Source organism: Theropithecus gelada, chromosome 3, assembly GCF_003255815.1.
Source record: "Theropithecus gelada isolate Dixy chromosome 3, Tgel_1.0, whole genome shotgun sequence".
NCBI lineage: Eukaryota > Metazoa > Chordata > Mammalia > Primates > Cercopithecidae > Theropithecus > Theropithecus gelada.
Genome location: NC_037670.1, coordinates 19412647 through 19432670, shown reverse-complemented (window position 1 = coordinate 19432670; position 20024 = coordinate 19412647). Strand labels below are relative to the sequence as shown.

General features: G+C 41.8%; 1 protein-coding gene across 1 annotated transcript in view; it reads right to left on the bottom strand.

Annotated features, from left to right (window-relative positions):
- HSF2BP (heat shock transcription factor 2 binding protein) overlaps positions 1-20024 on the bottom strand; it is a 115722-nt gene that overhangs the window by 88490 nt on the left and 7208 nt on the right. Inside the window, exons 4-6 of the mRNA XM_025380096.1 lie at positions 14784-14887; positions 3648-3797; positions 370-502 (exon numbers count right to left, since the gene is read on the bottom strand). Of these exons, the coding sequence (XP_025235881.1) occupies positions 370-502; positions 3648-3797; positions 14784-14887 (387 nt within the window). The remainder of the gene's footprint in view (positions 1-369; positions 503-3647; positions 3798-14783; positions 14888-20024) is intronic.

Sequence of the window (20024 nt, the reverse complement as noted above, 5' to 3'; positions counted from 1 at the left end):
AAAAAAAAAAAAAAAAAAAAAAAAAAAAAAAAGAAATTTCCACAGCCAACCTTCAGTAACTACCACCTTGATCAGTTAGCAGTCACCAATATCACGGCAAGACCCTCTACCAGCAAAAACTTGTAACTCGCTGAAGGCTCAGATGATCATTAGCATTTTCAGCAATAAAGAATTTTCTAATTAAAGTTTGTACATTGTTTATTAGACATAATGCTATTGCACATATAACAGACTACAGTATAAACATAATTTGTATATACACTGGGAAAGCAAAACAATTCATATAACTCGTTTGTTATTGCAGTATTTCCTTTATTGCAGTGGTCTGGAACCAAACATGCAATATCTCTAAGGTATGCTTGCACTTACTTGTTACAATTCCAGCCAGAGCAAAAACAAACTGATTTTCATCCGAATCAAGCTCCTTGATATCACCATCCAGTGACTTCACAAAACTCTCCATTGTTTGACCAGTGATGCTGAAAAACTTCAAAGCTTTATCCTGAAAGTTTGGAAATCAAAGTGTCATATCCTTTTACAGACACAGTGTGAAAACATTTTAAAAGTTCAGGATACAGAAGATTCTAGTTTTAATTACAGAATATTATAAAATCTATTCCCTCATTAAAAGTTCCCATTAAAAGAACAGAGAGGCCAGGCGCGGTGGCTCAAGCCTGTAATCCCAGCACTTTGGGAGGCCGAGACGGGTGGATCACGAGGTCAGGAGATCGAGACCATCCTGGCTAACACGATGAAACCCCGTCTCTACTAAAAATACAAAAAATTAGCCAGGCGTGGTGGCGGGTGCCTGTAGTCCCAGCTACTCGGGAGCCTGAGGCAGGAGAATGGCGTGAACCCGGGAGGCGGAGCTTGCAGTGAGCTGAGATCCGGCCACTGCACTCCAGCCTGGGCGACAGAGCGAGACTCCGTCTCAAATAAATAAATAAATAAATAAATAAATAAATAAAAATAAAAGAACAGAGAAAGCAGCTTGAGGCATGCAGGAGCAACAAAAACTACCCTGAAGATTGGTGGGCTCTTCATATGCAGATACATGAAACAGGACAAACGTACATGATGATGAAAGAAAATGGGAAGAATTCACTCAAAATGTAATTAAAAATATACTAGAAAAACATGCTGTCTATTTGTTCTGAGCATTAAACCAGAGGTCTTCAAACCTTTAGCATAATTTTTTTCAAAAACAAAATCTTAATGGAAACATGTAAAAGAGATAAAGACTAGCTCCTCTGGTAGTTTAAATCTTCATCACTTGGCAAAAAGCATTTCCAGGTTTGAACCTTTGTGATACTTCCTTTGGGGTGCTAGAGTTCTGAAGAAGAATTTTAAAACCAATGCACATTTTAACCCAGTTAAAAAAATGGAAATATTTGCATTTACAAATGATACAAGAAAACTTCATGGATGATCAAATAATCTAAAACTGGGTTGTGGTGATGGTTAATGCAACTCTAGAAATTTGCTAAAAACCACTAAATTGTGTATTTATAGTCTTACAGTATGTAAATTAAACCTAATAAAGCTCAACAAACTTTTAAAAACACATTTAGTCTTTCCACCTAAAGTCAAACACAACTGTTATTTCTATTAGTAGTAAGTAATTTCCCACTGGTTTCCTGCCACACATCCCCCCTTCACCTTCATTTCCAGTCATGATCACGCCATGCTCCCAGAGTCAAACACCAATCTTTTTTGGCTCCTCTTGTCCCCTCCAGGTACACACTCTGCCCGGCCATCACATCTGCCTCAACTGCCATGGCTCTCATACATGTTCCTTCTTTCCCATCTCCCCTGCAGAGGGCCGAGCTTACTCCAGCCAGACCAGCCAGAATGACCACCTCATCAGTCATCCTGTCTAGACCCGATGTGCCACAACCCCACCTCCTAATCCATCCTCACTCACTGTCAGATGAATCTTCCTAAAATTCTGCTCTTATCCTATCACTCTTTTACTGAAAAACCCTTAGGGAAAATCCAGTCTTACCACCTACAGGATGAATCATCAACCCGGTATTCAAAGTCCCAAAGTCACATCCCAACCTACGTCTAAGCTTTATCTCCCCACTACTCTACTACATTAACTCTCCACTGTGTCAACTGATGTACTCACTGTCCTAAAACAAACCCACCCACTTTCTGCCATTTCCACCTATTCATCAAGGCCCATTTCAAATATATCCCCTTCCGTGAAGTTCCCTGATAAACACCCGCTCGCATGCATACATGTGCGTGCGCATGCTCACACACACACAGGCTCCCCCCCACAGACACGCACCCACACACACGCTCCCCGACACACTACCACCCACCCACACATGCTCACACACACACACACACTCCCACACATACATATGCTCCCACATACACAAACACACATACGCTCCCCCCCACACATGCTCCCACACATACACGCTCCCACACACACACGCCCACACACTCCCACACACATGCTCCCACACACACGGACACACACACACGGCCACACACACGCTCCCCACACACACACGTGCTCCCCCACACACACACACACAGGTGCTCCCACACATGCTCCCACACAGACACACGCTCCCACACAGACACACGCTCACACACACACACGCTCACACACACACTCCTCACACACATACACGCTCCACACACACACGCCCTCTCACACACACGTTCCCACAAACACACCCACACACACACATTCACATACACACAAGCTCACGCACACACCCTCATACATGGTCACACACACACGGGCTTCCAGTCTCTCACACACACGCTACCACACACACGGTGTCTCACACACACACACTCACACACACACACGCTCACACACACAGTCTCACACACACGGTCTCTCACACACACACACACAGAGAGTTGAACCTTGAAAACAAGGGTTTGAACTGCACAGGTCCACTTACACAAGAATTTTCTTCAGTAAAAGTTACACTGAGTGTGTCTGCTACTCCAGCCTCCCCTTCCACCTCCTCCACCTCTACCACCCCTTAGACAGCAAGGCCAACCCAACAACTCTTCCTCCTCCTCTTCAATCTACTCAATTTGAAGATGATGAGGGTGAAGATCTTTATGATGATCTAACATACAAAAAATGTGTTAATCAACTATTTATGTTATCAGTAAGGCTTCCAGCCAACCGTAGAGTCAAAAGTTCTATGTGGTTTTCGACTGCACAGGAGGTCAGCGCCCCTAACCTCCACGTTGCTCAAGGTTCAACTGCATCTATATGTACGTGTGTGTGTACAAACACACACATCTACATACATGTATATATGTTAGAGAACATACATTCAATAAATTAAATACTATATTAACCATGAGATAATATATATAAAAGCACTTTTGATCTTGTTAAACACATATAAAGTATTAATACTGAAGTGGTAATATGTCCACATATACCACAAGGTCTCCTGGAGAGAAGGGAGCTTATTTCATTCACTTTGCATCAGGTTACAATGAACCACATACGATAGGTATTCAATAACTAGCTGATGAACGAACAAAAGAAAATGGAAAGATAGGGACTTAGTCTTTAAATGCCTTAATAAGCTATATGCTCTAAGTTATACAAGCATTAATCAACAATATCTAGAGAGCCCACTGACCATACTTACTCCTCCCAAAATGGCCTTGACGACTTCCTCGCTGCTGGAGACGCCCCACAAGAGGGTACAAGCTGCTGCTCCCATTTCTGTACAATACTCTGCCTGCTGCAGAAGTTGCTGCTTCGCTTCATTCAGCTGCTGTCGAAGAGCCAGTTTCTCCTGAAAGCAAAACAAAATCGAAAAATAAATAATAGCATTCAACCGTGACATATCTTTATTACATTTCCTCTTTCACAAAGGTATTTATTAAAGAAATGCATGTATAATTATAGAAAATAGTTGCAAATGAAAGCCAGTCCTAAGAGAGCCATAATCTATATCTACAGAAGAAATTTCAAAGGCAAAAACATGTGAGAAATATCTGAGGAAAGAACATACTACTATATTATGGTTGATAAACCCACAGAGCTGAATTCATCTGCTTTAAGTAACTACATGAAATATCTCAAGCCCCAAGTGACTATACTCAGAACCAGCACCAACCGAGGCTTCTGAACAAAAAACCTCACAAAGCAGTTTACCCAGAGAGCAACATTTCTAAGACAGGAGACTGCCTCCTCCAAATGGCTCACTCCACTGAAAAAACACCATCTGCCAGAGGCAGACGCCAAATAAAAGGCACTTGGACATCAGGATTTGTAAAAAAAGTACTTTAGAAAAACTCATTCTATATAAACATATCCTTAAGTCCTCATGAGAATGTTGCCACAAGTGCCAGTAAATATAAAATACAATCTGTGAAGCTAAACAGGGAAAGAAAACCTAAAACCTAAGACCAGGTAGGAAAGATGGGAGGAGGGGCAAAAAGAATTGTGAAGGCTGGGAGTCCTATTCATGCCCTGGTGCAGCAAGCCAGTGCCAGTCTAACAAGAAGATGGAGGCTAGGAAGAGTTTCCTACTCTCCCACCAGCAGTGTCTGAGGTGACCTGTAGCTGGGTAAGTCTCCGCCATGGATCTCTTCACAGGGGAAACACAAGGAATGGCCATCCTGATGGCCCTCCTGAACAACACAAGCACACTTGGAGGATTCACCTTGAGTGCACTACTGGAGTGATGTGGGGCTTTCTGTCCTCTCCAACCACCAGCACCAGGTACCTAAAATTCCCTCAAAAAGTGATAGCATTTCCTGATTTAATAAGACAAAAACTGAAAAATACAAAACCCTAGTCAAATTCATGTATACCAAATGTAATGAGTTACATAAACCACAAAGTTAAATTATATTAAATGTTGTAGATTTTCTTTTACAGAGATGAATACAAGACAAAATAGAGGGGGCTTTTCACCCCCTGGAGGAAAAAGAGAGCTTTGGGGCCACAAATCAATACTGTTGACCTCATAACTTGGATTAGGGTGGCCCGCTCATAGTTACCTGGAGACAATGCATTTGGCACACAGAGATTCATACACATTCATACATATATACACACATGTATTTAAGAAAAAAACAGCCACTGAACCTCTGGCACATGCTAATACTGCATCATGTGACCTGTCAACTCTGAGTTTTTAATGTCTTCATTATAACAACAATCTGGACTCCTAGATTCATCCTTCCAGTGTATGTAGCTGAACACAAATCATGGTGACACATCAAGAAAACTATGTCACAGCACTTCTTTTTGGAATTCTAGCTTTTCTCACAACTTAAGCAGTCTGCATCTCAATTAGTCAGGGTATGGTGGTTCTTCTGCACGACCACAAAAAGACTACTGAGAATAACCAGGCAGGACTTTCCTCACTACAGTCACATTTGGTAGGTGAAGGAGGATATTCCCCAATGCAGGGTTCCACTCATAGTACAATAATATATATAAAAAAACAAAAAACAAAAAAAAACTCAAAATCATAGCATTCCCAGTAACATCAAAAATAAGAATAATTTTTTAAAGTACAAGACCTGTACAATGAAAACTACACAGCATTACTGAGAGAAAGTAAAGAAGAGCTAAATAGATATACCATGTTCAAAAATTGGTAGGATGTCAATTCTTCCCAAACCGATCAACACTATCCCTATCAAAATCTCAGCCGACTTCTGTACAAAGTGATAATCTGATTCTAAAATTTCTATGGAAATGCAAAAGACTCAGAATATCTAAAAAATTGTCTGAAGAAGAAGAACAATGTTAGAAGACTAACAGTGCCTGATTTAAAGGAAAAACCAAACTAATTATAAAACTACCAAAATAGAACCAGTGTGGCATTGGTATAAAGATGGACGTATAGATCAGTGAAACACTGAAAAAATTGATTTTAACAAAGGTGCCAATGCAATTCAATGGAAAAAGGATAGTCTTTTCAACAACTGATGCTAAAACAACTGAATATTCATATGCAAAAAAAAGTTAATTCAAAATGAATCACAGGGCCGGATGTGGTGGCTCACACCTGTAATCCTAGCATTCTGGGAGGTGGAGGTAGGTGTATTGCTTGAGGTCAGGAGCTCAAGACTAGCCTGACAAACATGGTGAAACCCCATCTCTACTAAAAATACAAAAATTAGCTGGGCATGGTGGCGCGCGCCTGTAATCCCAGCTACTCAGGAGGCTGAGGCACAAGAATTGCTTGAACCTGGGAGATGGAGGCTGCAGTGAGTAGAGATCACACCACTGCACTCCAGCCTGGGTGACCAAGTGAAATCCTGTCTCAAAAAAAAAAAAAAAAAAGAAAGAAAGAAAGAAAAGAAAAATGAAAACATATGACCACAGAAAAACTTGTACACAAATGTTTGTAGTGGCATTATTCATAACAGTCAAAAACTGGAACAGGCCAGGCAAGGTGGCTCACACCTGTAATCCCAGCACTTTGGAAGGCCAAGGCGAGCAGATCACTTGGGGCCAGGAGTTCGAGACCAGCCTGGCCAACATGGCGAAATCCTATATCTATAAAATAAAAAAGAAAAAGAAAAGAAAAAAAGAAAACTGCAAACAATCTAAACGCCCATCAACTGGTGAATGGATGAAGAAAATGTGATACATCTATCCAATGGAATCTTGTTCTGCAATAAAAAAGAATAAATGATGTATGCTGTAACACGAATAAACCTTCAGAACAGTATGCCAGACGCAAAAGACTACATATTATATAATTCTGTTCCTACAAAATATTCAGAAAAGGCAAATCTAAAGAGACAGAAAGTGGATCAGTGTTTGCCTGGGGCTGTGCAAGAGAGCAGGGACTAACTGCAACAGATATGTGATGGAAATGTTCTAGAAGTTTATTGGACAAAATCCAACAATCACTCATGATTTAAAAAAAAAAAAAAAAAAAAAAAAATTCTCAGTCAGGACCAGTGGCTCATGACTGTAATCCCAGCACTTTAAGGAACCAAGGTGGGAGGTTCACTTGACAAGAGAGAGGAGGTAGAGACCAGCCTTGGCAACACAGAAAGACCCTATCTCTACAAAAACTCAAAAAAAAAAAAAAAAAAAAAAAAATTAGCTGGCCATGGTGGCATATGCCTATAGACTCAGGAGGTTCAGGCAATTGGATCCTATGAGCTCAGGAGTTCAAGGCTGCAGTGAGCAATGATCACACTACTGCACTCCAGCCTGGGCTGCAGAGTGAGGCCCTGTCTCTGGGGAAAAAGAAAAAAAAAAGAAAAAAGGAACTCAGCAAACTAGGAATAGAGGGGAACTTTCTCAATTTTTTTGGTTTGTTTGTTTGTTTTTTTCAGACAGAATCTCGCTCTGTCGCCCAGGCTGGAGTGCAGTGGCTGGATCTCAGCTCACTGCAAGCTCCGTCTCCCGGGTTTACGCCATTCTCCTGCCTCAGCCTCCCGAGTAGCTGGGACTACAGACGCCTGTGACCTCGCCCGGCTAGTTTTTTGTATTTTTTTGTAGAGATGGGGTTTCACCATGTTAGCCAGGATGGTCTCGATCTCCTGACCTCGTGATCCGCCCGTCTCGGCCTCCCAAAGTGCTGGGATTACAGGCTTGAGCCACCGCGCCCGGCCGACTTTCTCAATTTTATAAATGCATCTGCAAAAACCTACAGCTAAAATCATAATTAATGCTGAAAGACTGAATACTTTCCCCTGAGATCAGGAATAAGGCAAAGACATCTACTCTCACCACTCTTATTCAGCACAGTGCTATAGTGCTGGAAGTTCTGGCCATGCAAGAAGGCAAGAGGAAGAAATAAAAGGTATACAAAGCAGAATGACGAACTAGAACAGCCCCTATTTGTAGATGACATGACTGTCCATGTAGAAAATCTCAAGAAATCGGCCGGGCGCGGTGGCTCAAGCCTGTAATCCCAGCACTTTGGGAGGCCAAGACGGGCGGATCACGAGGTCAGGAGATCGAGACCATCCTGGCTAACACAGTGAAACCCCGTCTCTACTAAAAATACAAAAACTTAGCCGGGCGAGGTGGCGGGCGCCTGTAGTCCCAGCTACTCGGGAGGCTGAGGCAGGAGAATGGCGTGAACCCGGGAGGTGGAGCTTGCAGTGAGCTGAGATCCGGCCACTGCACTCCAGCCTGGGTGACAGAGCGAGACTCCGTCTCAAAAAAAAAAAAAAAAAAAAGAAAATCTCAAGAAATCTATAAAAGAACTCCTAGAAGTCATTAAATGAGTTCAAAAAGACCACAGGGGCTGGGCGCGGTGGCTCACGCCTGTAATCCCAGCACTCTGAGAGGCCAAGGCGGGCGGATCACTGGAGGTCAGGAGTTCAAGACCAGCCTGGCCAACATGGTGAAATCGTGTCTGTACTAAAAACGCAAAAATTACCCGGGCATGGAGGCGTGCACCTGTAACTCCAGCTACTCAAGAGGCTGAGGCAGGAGAATTGCCTGAACCTGAGAGGTGGAGGTTGTAGTGAGCCGAGATCACACCACTGCACTGCAGCCTGGGGGACAAGATAAACAAACAAAAAGCAATCACATTTCTATGTACTAACTAAAAAATGGAAACCAAAATTAAAAACACAATACCATTTACAGTTACTCCAAATAAAATTAAATACTTAGGTAAAAATCTAATACAAATGTTTATGCTGAAAATAGGTAAAAATCTAACACAAATCTAGATGCTGAAAATAATTATAAACTGCTGATGAAAGAAATTAAAGACAACTTAAAGAAAAGGAGAGACATGCTATGTTTATGAATTGGAAGATTCAACATAGTAAAGATATCAATTCTCTACAAACTGATCTACAAATACACCACAATTTCTATTAAAATTCCAGCAAGACTTTTGTAGACACAAACAAGATTACTCTAAAATGTATGTGGAAAAGCAAAGGAGCTAGAATAGTTAAGGCAACTCTGAAACAGAGGAATGAAATGGGAAGAATCATTTTATCCAGTGTTAAGGCTTACTATGTCGCTACAGTAATCAAAACAATGTATCATTGGTGGAGGAACAGATCAAAGCACCTGAGTAGAGAACCCACAACAGACCCAGGTCAGTAGGTATGACTGAATTTTGACAAAGGTGCCAAAGCAATTCAACGAAGGAGAGTCTTTTTGAGCAATAGTGCTGAAGCAACTGGACAATGATAAGCCAAAGAAGAAAATATTAACCTGAACTTAACCCTCATACTTTCTACAAAAATTAACTCAAAATAAATCATAGACTTAAATGCAAAATGTAAAACTATAAAACTATTAAGAAAAAAGAACAGGAGAAAATTGTGGGGACCTAGAGCTATGTGAAAAATTCTTAGATATAACAACAAGAAAATAGTCTATAAAAAGGAGAAATCAGTAAATTGGACTTCATCAAAATGTAAAACATTTGCTTTTTGAAAGAAGCTGTGAAGATGAAAAGAGCAGCTACAGACTGGGAGAAAAGACTTGCAAAACATGTATTCAGCAAAGGACTTGTGTCTAGAATATATCAAGAGCTCAAACGCAAAAAAAGCGAAAAGGGAAAAAATCCAATTAGAACATGGATAAAAGACATGAAAAAAACATTTCATAAAAAAGAATACACAGACAGAAAATAAATGCACGAAATGATGTTCAACATAATTAGCTATTAGGGAAATGCAAATTAAAACCAAAACACACCTATCAAAATGACTAAGATTCAAAATAGAGATAACACCAAATGCTGGTTAGGACATGAAGAAAGTGAATCACTTATATATTTTTGGTGAGAATATAAAATGGTACGGCCACTCAGGAAAACAATTTGGCAATTTCTTTCAAAACTAAATGTGCACTTACCATACAACCCAGTAACTGTACTCTCAGGCATTTATCACACAAAAATAAAGACACACATTCATGCAAAAACCTATACATGGATGTTACTAGTGTCTTTATCAGTAGTAGAAAAAAAAACAACGTAGAAACTATTCAAACTTCTTTCAGTGGAGGAATTGCAACATATTGCAAACAAATCGCAACATATACATACCATGGAATATGAGGCAATAAAAAGAAAGAAACTAACAATACATGCAACTTGGATGTATCTGAGTGAAAGTCAGTCTCTGCCAGACACCCGTGGCTCATGCCTGTAATCTCAGCACTTTGGGAGGACAAGGCCAAAGGATCAATTGAGCCCAGGGGTTCAAGACAAGCCTCAGCAACATAGCGAACCTGTCTCCACAAAAAAATTAAAAATTAGCTGGACATGGTGGCATGTGCCTGTGGACCTAGCTACTTGGGAGGCTGACACGGGAGGATTGCTTGGGCCCAAGAGGTTGAGGATGCAGCAAGCCATGATCCTGCCACTGCATGTCACTGCCTGAGTAACACAGTGAGACCCTGTCTCAAGGAAAAGTCAATCTCAAAAGGTTATTCCACGTTATGACATTCTTGAGATAACAAAATTAGAGAGATGGAAAATGTATTAGTGATTGCCAGGGGCTACGCAGAGGGAATGGGGTGGATGTGGCCATAAAGGGGTAGCACCAAGGAGCCTTATGGTGATGGAACAGTTCTGTGAGTGTGGTGGTAGCTACATGAATCTACAAATGTCATAAAATTGCACAGAATTATGTACATATGTACACACACAAATGAGTACATACAGGAATGATGAAATACAAAGAAGTGCAGGTGAAAACTAGTGAAACTTGAAAGCTCTGTTATTGTACCAATTCCAATTTCCTAGTTTTTATCTTCTATTACAGTTATGCAAGATGTCACCACTAGGGGAAACTGGGTGAAGGGTATAGGTAACTTCCCTGGACTTTTTGCAACTTCTAGTGAATCTGTAAGTATATACAAAAATTTATTTTGTTTCCAGTGGGATTGGACCAAAAATTTTTAACCAAAAAAAAGTCATATAAATTTACTAAAAACTATCAAACTATACAATTACAATATATACAATTACAATGGAAAAAATGTTGTTGTACAAAATATACCTCAATAATCCTGCTTTAAAGAAACAATAATCAAACCCTGATATATTTTCCTGTTTAATGGAATACCCATACATAACAAGTTTATCAAGCACAAAACTCCCAAGATTTCTTCAATATCTTTCTGTAGTTCATTTCTTATTTTAGCTTAACCACAATTTTTCTTTTAAAAGTTTCTTGGCTCACTGTAAGCTCTGCCTTCCGGGTTCACGCCATTCTCCTGCCTCAGCCTCCCGAGTAGCTGGGACTAGAGGCGCCCACCACCACGCCTGGCTAATTTTTTTTTTGGTGGGTGTGGGTGTGTGTGTGGGGGGGTGTGTGTGTGTATATATATATTTTTATGTATATATATATTTTTTTATATATATATATATATAATTTTTTTTTTTTTGTAGAGACGGGGTTTCACTGTGTTAGCCAAGATGGTCTCGATCTCCTGACCTTCTGATTCGCCTACCTCGGCCTCCCAAAGTGCTGGGATTACAGGCATGAGCCACCACGCCTGGCCAATATTCTGCAACTGTTGTGCCTTCACCAGGAAGCTGGGATCTTTTCCCTCGAGAATCCAAACATTGCTACTGCCAGGACTCTTTCCTGGCCTAGCCTCCTCACATCATAAGCAGGTATCAAGACCCAGTGCACCTCCTCCACTGACCCTACAAAATCTCTGTGGAGGAAACATCTCCACCATGGCCAGGAACAAAGTCTTCCTTGTTTGAGTAGCCTTTCTCTAGGGGTTCGGAAGCTGCTTGCTCATACATCACACTTTTATGATTTTGGTTCCATACTTTGTTTCTGACCTTTTCTCACATATTGAACTCAATAATTTATGCCTTTTCCTAGTGATTTTTCATTCATACAGAAGTACTTACTAGCAGCCAGGCACAGTGGCTCACGCCTGTAATCCCAGCACTTTGGGAGGCCAGGGTGGACAGATCACCTGAGGTCAGGAGTTCAAGACCAGCCTGGCCAACATGGCGAAACCTCATCTCTACTAAAAAGATACAAAAATTAGCCAGGAGTGATGGCATGCGCCTGTAATCCCAGCTATCCAGGTGGTGGAGGTTGCAGTGAGCTGAGATTGAGCCACTGCACTCCAGCCTGGATGACAGAGCAAGACTCTGTCTCAAAAAAAAAAAAAAAAAAAGTACTTTCTAGCAATAATTTAACTTAGGATCTAGTCCCTGGATTCTTTCCTGGGTCCTCAATTCTATAATAAGTTTCCAGAGCCAGGTGCAGTGGCCCATGCCTGTAATCCCAGCACTTTGGGAGGCCCAAAGCAGGAGGATCACTTGAGCCCAGGAGTCCAAGACCAACCTGGGCAACATAGTGAGACCCCATCTCTATAAAAAATTTTTAAATTGTTTTAAAAATTATACTTCAATAGAATTGTTCTTGTAAAAAATAAAAATTTATTAATTAATTAAATTTATTTAGCTGGGTGTCATGGCACATCTCTGCAGTCCCAGCCACTCTGGAGGTCAAGGAGGAGGATCGCTTAAGCCCAGGAGGTCGAGGCTACCGCAACTATTATTGCACCACTATACTCCAGCCTGGCAATAGAGCAAGATCCTGACTCAAAAAAAATAAAAATAATAAAATAAGTTTCTAGAGTCCTTCCTTATGATCTGCACAGGCCTGGACAGAGACTATAGCAAAGGCTACAGATAAGGCAGCTGCTAGAAGACAAATGGCCTTGTTACAGCAACCTTGCAGGAGCCTCCCTCTGTATTCACCTTGGAGGAACTTCCCTCTGTGTTCACTTTGCAGGGGCTTCCCTCTGTGTCCACCTTGCAAGGGCTTCCCTCTATATTCACCTTGCAGGGACTTCTCTCTGTGTTCACCTTGCAGGGGCTTCCCTCTGTGTTCACCTTGCAGGAGCCTCCCTCTGTGTTCACCTTGCAGGGGCTTCTCTGTATTCACCTTGCAGGAGCTTCCCTCTGTGTTCACCTTGCAGGGGCTTCTCTGTATTTACCTTGCAGGGGCTTCCCTCTGTGTTCACCTTGCAGGGGCTTCCCTCTGTATCCACCTTGCAGGGGCTTATCTGTATCCACCTTGCAGGGGCTTCCATCTGTATCCATCTTGCAGGGGCTTCTCTGTATTCACCTTGCAGGGGCTTCCCTCTGTGTTCACCTTGCAGGAGCTTCCCTCTTGTATCCACCTTGCAGGGNTCCCTCTGTATTCACCTTGCAGGGGCTTCTCTGTATTCACCTTGCAGGGGCCTCCCTCTGTATCCACCTTGCAGGGGCTTCTCTGTATTCACCTTGCAGGGGATTCCCTCTGTAGGCACCTTGCAGGGGCTTCTCTGTATTCACCTTGCAGGGGCTTCTCCGTATTCACCTTGCAGGGGCTTCCCTCTGTATTCACCTTGCAGGTGCTTCCCTCTGTAGGCACCTTGCAGGGGCTTCTCTGTATTCACCTTGCAGGAGCTTCCCTCTGTATTAAATTGGACTACTGAACAAGACTTTTAACTATACATAGGGAATAGCTGGGTGAAATATTCCCACATTTTAAGGTCAAAGTTCCAGGGCAACAAAACTCTAGTGATTTCAAGCTACTTTACCATGGCTGTTTCCTCCTTCTCAGTATGCATTTACTCGAATGGCTTCTTTTTTTTTTTTTTTTTTTTTTTTTGAGATGGAGTCTCACTTTGTCATCCAGGCTGGAGTGCAGTGGCACGATTTCGGCTCACTGCAACCTCCACCTCCCGGGTTCAGGCAATTCTCCTGCCTCAGCCTCCCAAGTAGCTGGGATTACAGGCACCTGCTACTATGCCCGGCTAATTTTTGTATTTTTAGTAGAGACCAGGTTTGATCATGTTGGCCAGGCTGGTCTCGAACTCCTGACCGCAAGCGAACTGCCCACCCTGGCCTCACAAAGTGCTAGGATTACAGGCTTCAAATTTTATAAAGCGTGTCGGAATAGTTCTAGTTGTATGGAAAAGGAAGTTATGCCACACAAAAAGTTAAGCAATTTTTAAGAAATATTAGTTTATCTAATATTTATATAAAATATAACTGGCTAAAATATAATAATCCCCAAATTAATTACATGTACTTCTGATTTAATACACCTATCTCCAACTATAAGATATTATGTACATTTTTTCCCTCAAGATTCTTATTGCTATGGTTTGGATGTGGTTTGTCCCCATCCAAACCATGTTGAAATTTGATCCCCAGTGTGGCACTCTTGAGAGGTGGGGCCTAGTGGGAGGTGTATGGGTCATGGGAGTGGATTCCTCATGAATCGATTAATGTGCTCTCTGGAGGGTGAGTGAGTTCTTGCCCTCACAGGAATGGATTAGTTTCCCTGAGAGCAGGCTGGTAAAGAGTCTGGCTTCCTCAGTTTCTCTCTCTTGCTTTCTCTCATCATGTGATCTCGTCACACAGCCCGCTCCCCTTCTGTCATGATTTGAAGCAGCCTGAGGCCCTCACCAGAAAAAGATGCCCAATCTTGAACCTTCCAGCCACCAAAATCTCGACATAAACAAACCTCTTTTCTGTATAAGTTACTCAGTCTCAGATGTTTTGTTATAGCAACACAAAATGAACTAAGATAATTATGAGCCTTTATGTTGTAGGGCAGATTTTTAAACATAAAAGTTAAAACATACCAAGTGAATAACCTACGTGTTAAATGTTTACAAACTCCATCTGTTCAACTACATTCCAACACACTCAGAACACATGCATTTACAAATACAATTTATTGAGGATTAAGAGTAAAAAATTCAGACCCACTGCTTATCATAAGTGAAAGGCTGTAAACCAATCCCACTTTCTGGCATGGTGAGAGCCTGTCCCTAAGCATGGTACCTTCTTGTCTCTTATGCTGTCGGCCTGCACGGTTTCCAGGCGGGCTTTAAAGTGCTCACAATCCATTTTCAGCTGCTCTAGTTCTCGCTCTTTCCTTTCCAGGTCTAGGAGAAAGAGACATAAAATTTCTTAAGATATTTCAAGTCACTAATCTCTTCCTAAGCACCTATTTTGCCCAGTCTTGACTTATTAAAACATGCACTGATTACTTAGGTAAGAACATCTGCATTTCTTGACTTCTAACCTGTTCTTGAATAATCAATATTCTAAAAGTCTTGTTCTCTAAGTTCATCTCAGTTTTTAGCCCATAGCACAAAGGACTTTGGTTTTCTGTTCTGTGTTTTTAAGGCTTCGCTTTACTGCCAGACAGTACTCAAGGCTTCAAGAAAATGTGTTATTTAAAGGATTGAAGGCAGAGCTGAGAAGCCCGACTGTCTCATGGCACAGACTTGTCGCTACTCCATGAAAAGCAGAAGGCAGCTCAGGGAGTGCACGGCGCCAGCACAGGCTGATTCACAAAGCTAGTGTCACCCACTGGCAGACTGACTCAATGGGAACAACTGCAGTAGTCGGCACTGGAGGAGGGAAATAACAGTGATAAAAAAGATAAAATGCTACAGTGAAAGAGTGGGAACTACATAGTACTTCCTCTCCACCACACTCATTTAGTTGATGAGTCAACAACCACCAACAAAAATCCCAAAAAAATCCATGTCAATAAACCAAGCAAAAGCATTATCAACTTTAAATTTAAAATATTATGTTGCAGAAATACTGACATTCAAAAAAATTAAACACATAATACAAAGTTTTAAGTGTTTGATCTCAAGAGCTAGGAAATCATCAGTTTTTATGCCAACATATACCAAGATTTGAGGGTGCTAAGAGCTAATGGTCTAACTTCTCTGATTAAAGTAGCGATGCTTTAGGACAGTGATTCTCAAACTTTAGTGTACATCAGAATCCCTGGAGGACCTGATAATACAGTGTCGGCTGGGTCCCATCCACAGAGTTTCCAATTTGGAACCCCTGAGGTGAGCCTGATAATTTACATTTCTAACAAGTTCCCAGGTAAGACCCATGCTGCCTGTCTGGGCCCCACACTTTGAGAACTACTTCTGGGCAATAACCTGGTCTCTCATCACCAACTAAATAAAATGAACATGCAACACATGACCAGCAACAGCAAACAAGGGAATCCATCCACAGGAATGTGAAAGAGCAAAAAAAATGAAGAGTAATGGAAGGCAGCTACCTATTATTTGTCACATGAAGGAATTTCACTTCTTTACACATTCCCTCTCCTAATCCTTGAACCGAGAAAAACACAAGGCAACTCTGCTTATCTGTCTCATTCTTATACTCTCACTTGGGATGAGTGAGAAAGCCTCCAAGAGCCAGGCGCCTGGAAAACGGAACATTACTCCACCCTAGAGGAGAAAAAGCTCACAGACACTTCCTCAATTATGTGCAAACAAACGAGAAGGGGTAGGGCTTTCGAATCTAGGGATCCGAGAGGACAAGAGGAAGCCCGAATAAGAAACTTGTGGGGACTGCTTAGAACACATGTGTATCCCCAAAGCCCTAAAGGAAACTTTAATAAAGGAAGGAAGAAATAAAGCTAGTCTCTAAATTTTCTAGAGACCCTGTCCCAGAAGAAAGATTAGAACCTAAAAGTAAATATTCAGACCAGCTAAACAGTATACAATTGGCTGGCAAAGCTTCTTATAAAATGTGTTTCTCAGGGGCCAGGCTCAGTGGCTTACGCCTGTGTAATTCCAGCACTTCGGAAAGCCGAGGTGGGAGGATCGCTTGAGGCCAGGAGTTCGAGACCAGCCAGGGTAAGAACCCCATCTCTCAAAAAAAAAAAGTGTTTCTCAGAAATAGAGCAAAGTGCCATTGGACTATATCCTCTGCCTCAAATCACAGTTTCATTTTCTGCTCTTTTAAGAAATATTATGCCACAATGACTTTTACTGGAATTCTTGATTTTATCCTAATCCTGGCCAAGAAAATCAACTAGCAAGCACTATGCTTTAAAAACTACATACTTGTATTATTTGTAACAATGTCAAATGGAAATACATTATTTATACACATACACACTACAATCATCATATATGAAATACCACCTACAGTCATAGACAAAAAAGAACAAACTGAAAAACTAAAACGAAATTTCTGTGATTTAAAATTTTTCTTTGCATTTAACTGTTAAATTTGGCTTCTACTATTAAACTATATATTACTCAAACATGGTAAAGGAGATAGGAAATCTCTACAAGCCTTATTATGTATAAAAACCTGTGGGAATTAACTGTGACCACCCAAAAGGGCTCTCTTCCATTATGGTAATTTCATAATCACTTGTTCTAGACAGCTGTACGCAACCCTAGTGTAAGTTAACACACCAAAAGGACAGGGTTAAAACATCCGACTCTAGGACTCTACAGTAGGCAATCTCAGAATTCCGGTCAGTCAGGGAGGCCACACCCATCCACGCCAGGCTCCTGGGGAGGTGGCAAGTGCCCTTCTTCTGTATGAGGCCGCCGCCTTGTGGCCAGATGGGAGCATTGCTGCTGCCTTAGAACACAACTCTGACCTTGCATTTTCAACTTGGCCCACTGTGTGCCTGCTACCTAAAAGCACCCTGAAGGCAGGGATTTGCATACGTTTTCTTCTATGCCTACCCTCCAAATGTCTATATGGAACATAGTAGGCAATACAAAAATATTTGTCACATAAATTTATTTCACTTCTTTATACATTCCTTCCGCTAATCTTTGAACCAATAAAAACACACAGCTACTTTGGTTATCTGTATGTCTCATTCTTACACAATAAGAATATATTACTTTTGTAATTTTTTTAAACCCAGAGACAGAAATAATATGAACAGTGAATATTACAAACAACCTAAATCATAGACCATTAAAACATCTATGTATCTTCTGAAACAACCTTTATTTATTTATTTTTTTATTTTTATTTTTGAGACGGAGTTGCTCTGTTGCCCAGGCTGGAGTGCAGTGGGGAGATGGCACGATCTCAGCTCACTGCAACCAACATCTCCCAGGTTCAAGCGATCCTCCCAACTCAGCCTCCCGAGTAGCTAGGGCTACAGGTGCCCGCCACCACGCCTGGCTAATTTTTGTATTTTTAGTAGAGATGGGGTTTCACCATGTTGGCCAGGCTAGTCTTGAACTCCTGACCTCAAGTGATCTGCCCATCTTGGCCTCCCAAAGTGCTGAGATTACAGGCGTGAGCTGCTGCAAGCAGCCGAAAATCGTTTCTTAATACAGGTCTAATAACATGAGAATGGCTGTATCTCTTAATACTCAACTTATTCACAGGGAGGGTACAGAAAGCTAGAAATGAAAAGAAGGGTTTCTAAAACACTAATCAAAGAAAACTGCACAAATGGCATCAATTTATCTTACTATTTCTTTATCACCTGGTATGTGAGGTTGGGAGTTCAAGAGCAGCCTAGACAACATGGTGAAACCCCATCTCTACTAGAAATACAAAAATTAGCCCAGCATGGTGGTACATGCCTATAGTTCCAGCTACTCAGGAGGCTGAGTTGTGAGGACTGCTTGAACCTGGGAGGCGGATGTTGCAGTGAGCCAAGATCATGCCATTGCACTTCAGCCTGGGCGACAGAGCAAGACTTCATCTCATTAAAAAAAAAAAAAAAAACAAACTAAGATCAATCTTGAACTCAAATTAATTCTGTTGATTTCCCAAACCAGAGTCAGGGAACTTTGCTTTTCCATTCACTGACACACATACACGACATGAATAGTAGGGTGGTCAGGGGTGATATTCAAGCACTACACGCCTCCTCCCCCTCCATCTTGACCACCTTTCCACCTCCTCTGTCCATAAGCTCCCCAAGAGTTTTTTTCTCTACTTTCCTGTGTTCTAGACAATCTCCACCCTGATCTGTGCCCCAAGAGGCGGATGTGAAGTCCCATAGCAACAGGGCTCCCTTGTCCTATGGCTTCCTGTTGGATGCAGTAGCAGCCCTGCAGGAAACTGGAGGACAGGAGGAGATGACTAAGGGTGGGACATGTCTCCCCACTCCATCCTCCCTGCTGGGCTTCATCCTTCTGGGTGAGGCCACAGGTGCTGTCAAGCATCTTGTCCAGAGCAACGCCTCTCACCAAGTCTGGTACCTCTCTCCCTTCTCCTGCTCCTTCAACCTAGGGGAGGCGATGGCGCTCCACTCGTCAGTTCCTGGATGCTTCTTTCTCCAGGCACTGGTTCCCTGAACCCTGATCACACTTTAATCTCTTCACTTTACTGTTTACTCCTTTTGTTCCCTGCCAGGATATGGATGTGACAAACTCTTGATGTTCTTTCATTTGGGCCACAATAAACTCTGAGTCAAAGTAATAATCCTTTTTTGGTGCTCACTCTTTGGTTCCACTCTTCATGGACATTTCTCAAGTTCTTATTTCTACAGACTACAAATAATTCTTCCCAGAACTGAAATGGGTGTACCCCATATCAAACTCTGTAAATTAATCTCAAAATATCCTACAAACACTTTAGAAATAACATAGTGCAGTGGTTTTCAAATCCTACTGCTAAGAATCTAACAGTACCCGGGGAACAATTACAGTCTCATAAACATTTAATTAATACCCTATTTTACAATGTTATTTAAACTTTTTATTTGGAAGTAATTTCAAATTCACAAAAACTAATACAGAAAAAAAAATGCCCATATATCTCTTTACCCAGACTTACCTACCATTAACATTTTGTTTGCCTCATTTGCTCATCATTTATTTATTTAATTTAAAAAAATTTTTTTTAGAGATGGAGCTTCCCTCTGTTGCCCAGGCTAGAGAACAGTGGCACGATCTCGACCCACTGTCACTTCTGCCTCCCGGGCTCAAGCGACTCTCCTGCCTCAGCCTCCTGAGTAGAGTAGCTGAGATTACAGGTGTGCTGACCGCACCTGGCCTTTTGTTTGTTTTTGTTTTTTGGGAGTTTGCTTTTTTTTTTTTGAAAAAAAATGTTAAATACAAAAATGAGCCGGGCATGATGGTGCACACCTGTAGTCCCAGCTACTCGGGAGAGGGAGAGGGAAGGGAGAGGGAGAAGGAAGGGAGAGGGAGGGGGAAGGGAGAGGGAGGGGGAAGGGAGAGGGAGGGGGAAGGGAGAAGGAGGGGGAAGGGAGGGGGGGGGAAGGGAGAAGGAGGGGGAAGGGAGAAGGAGGGGGAAGGGAGG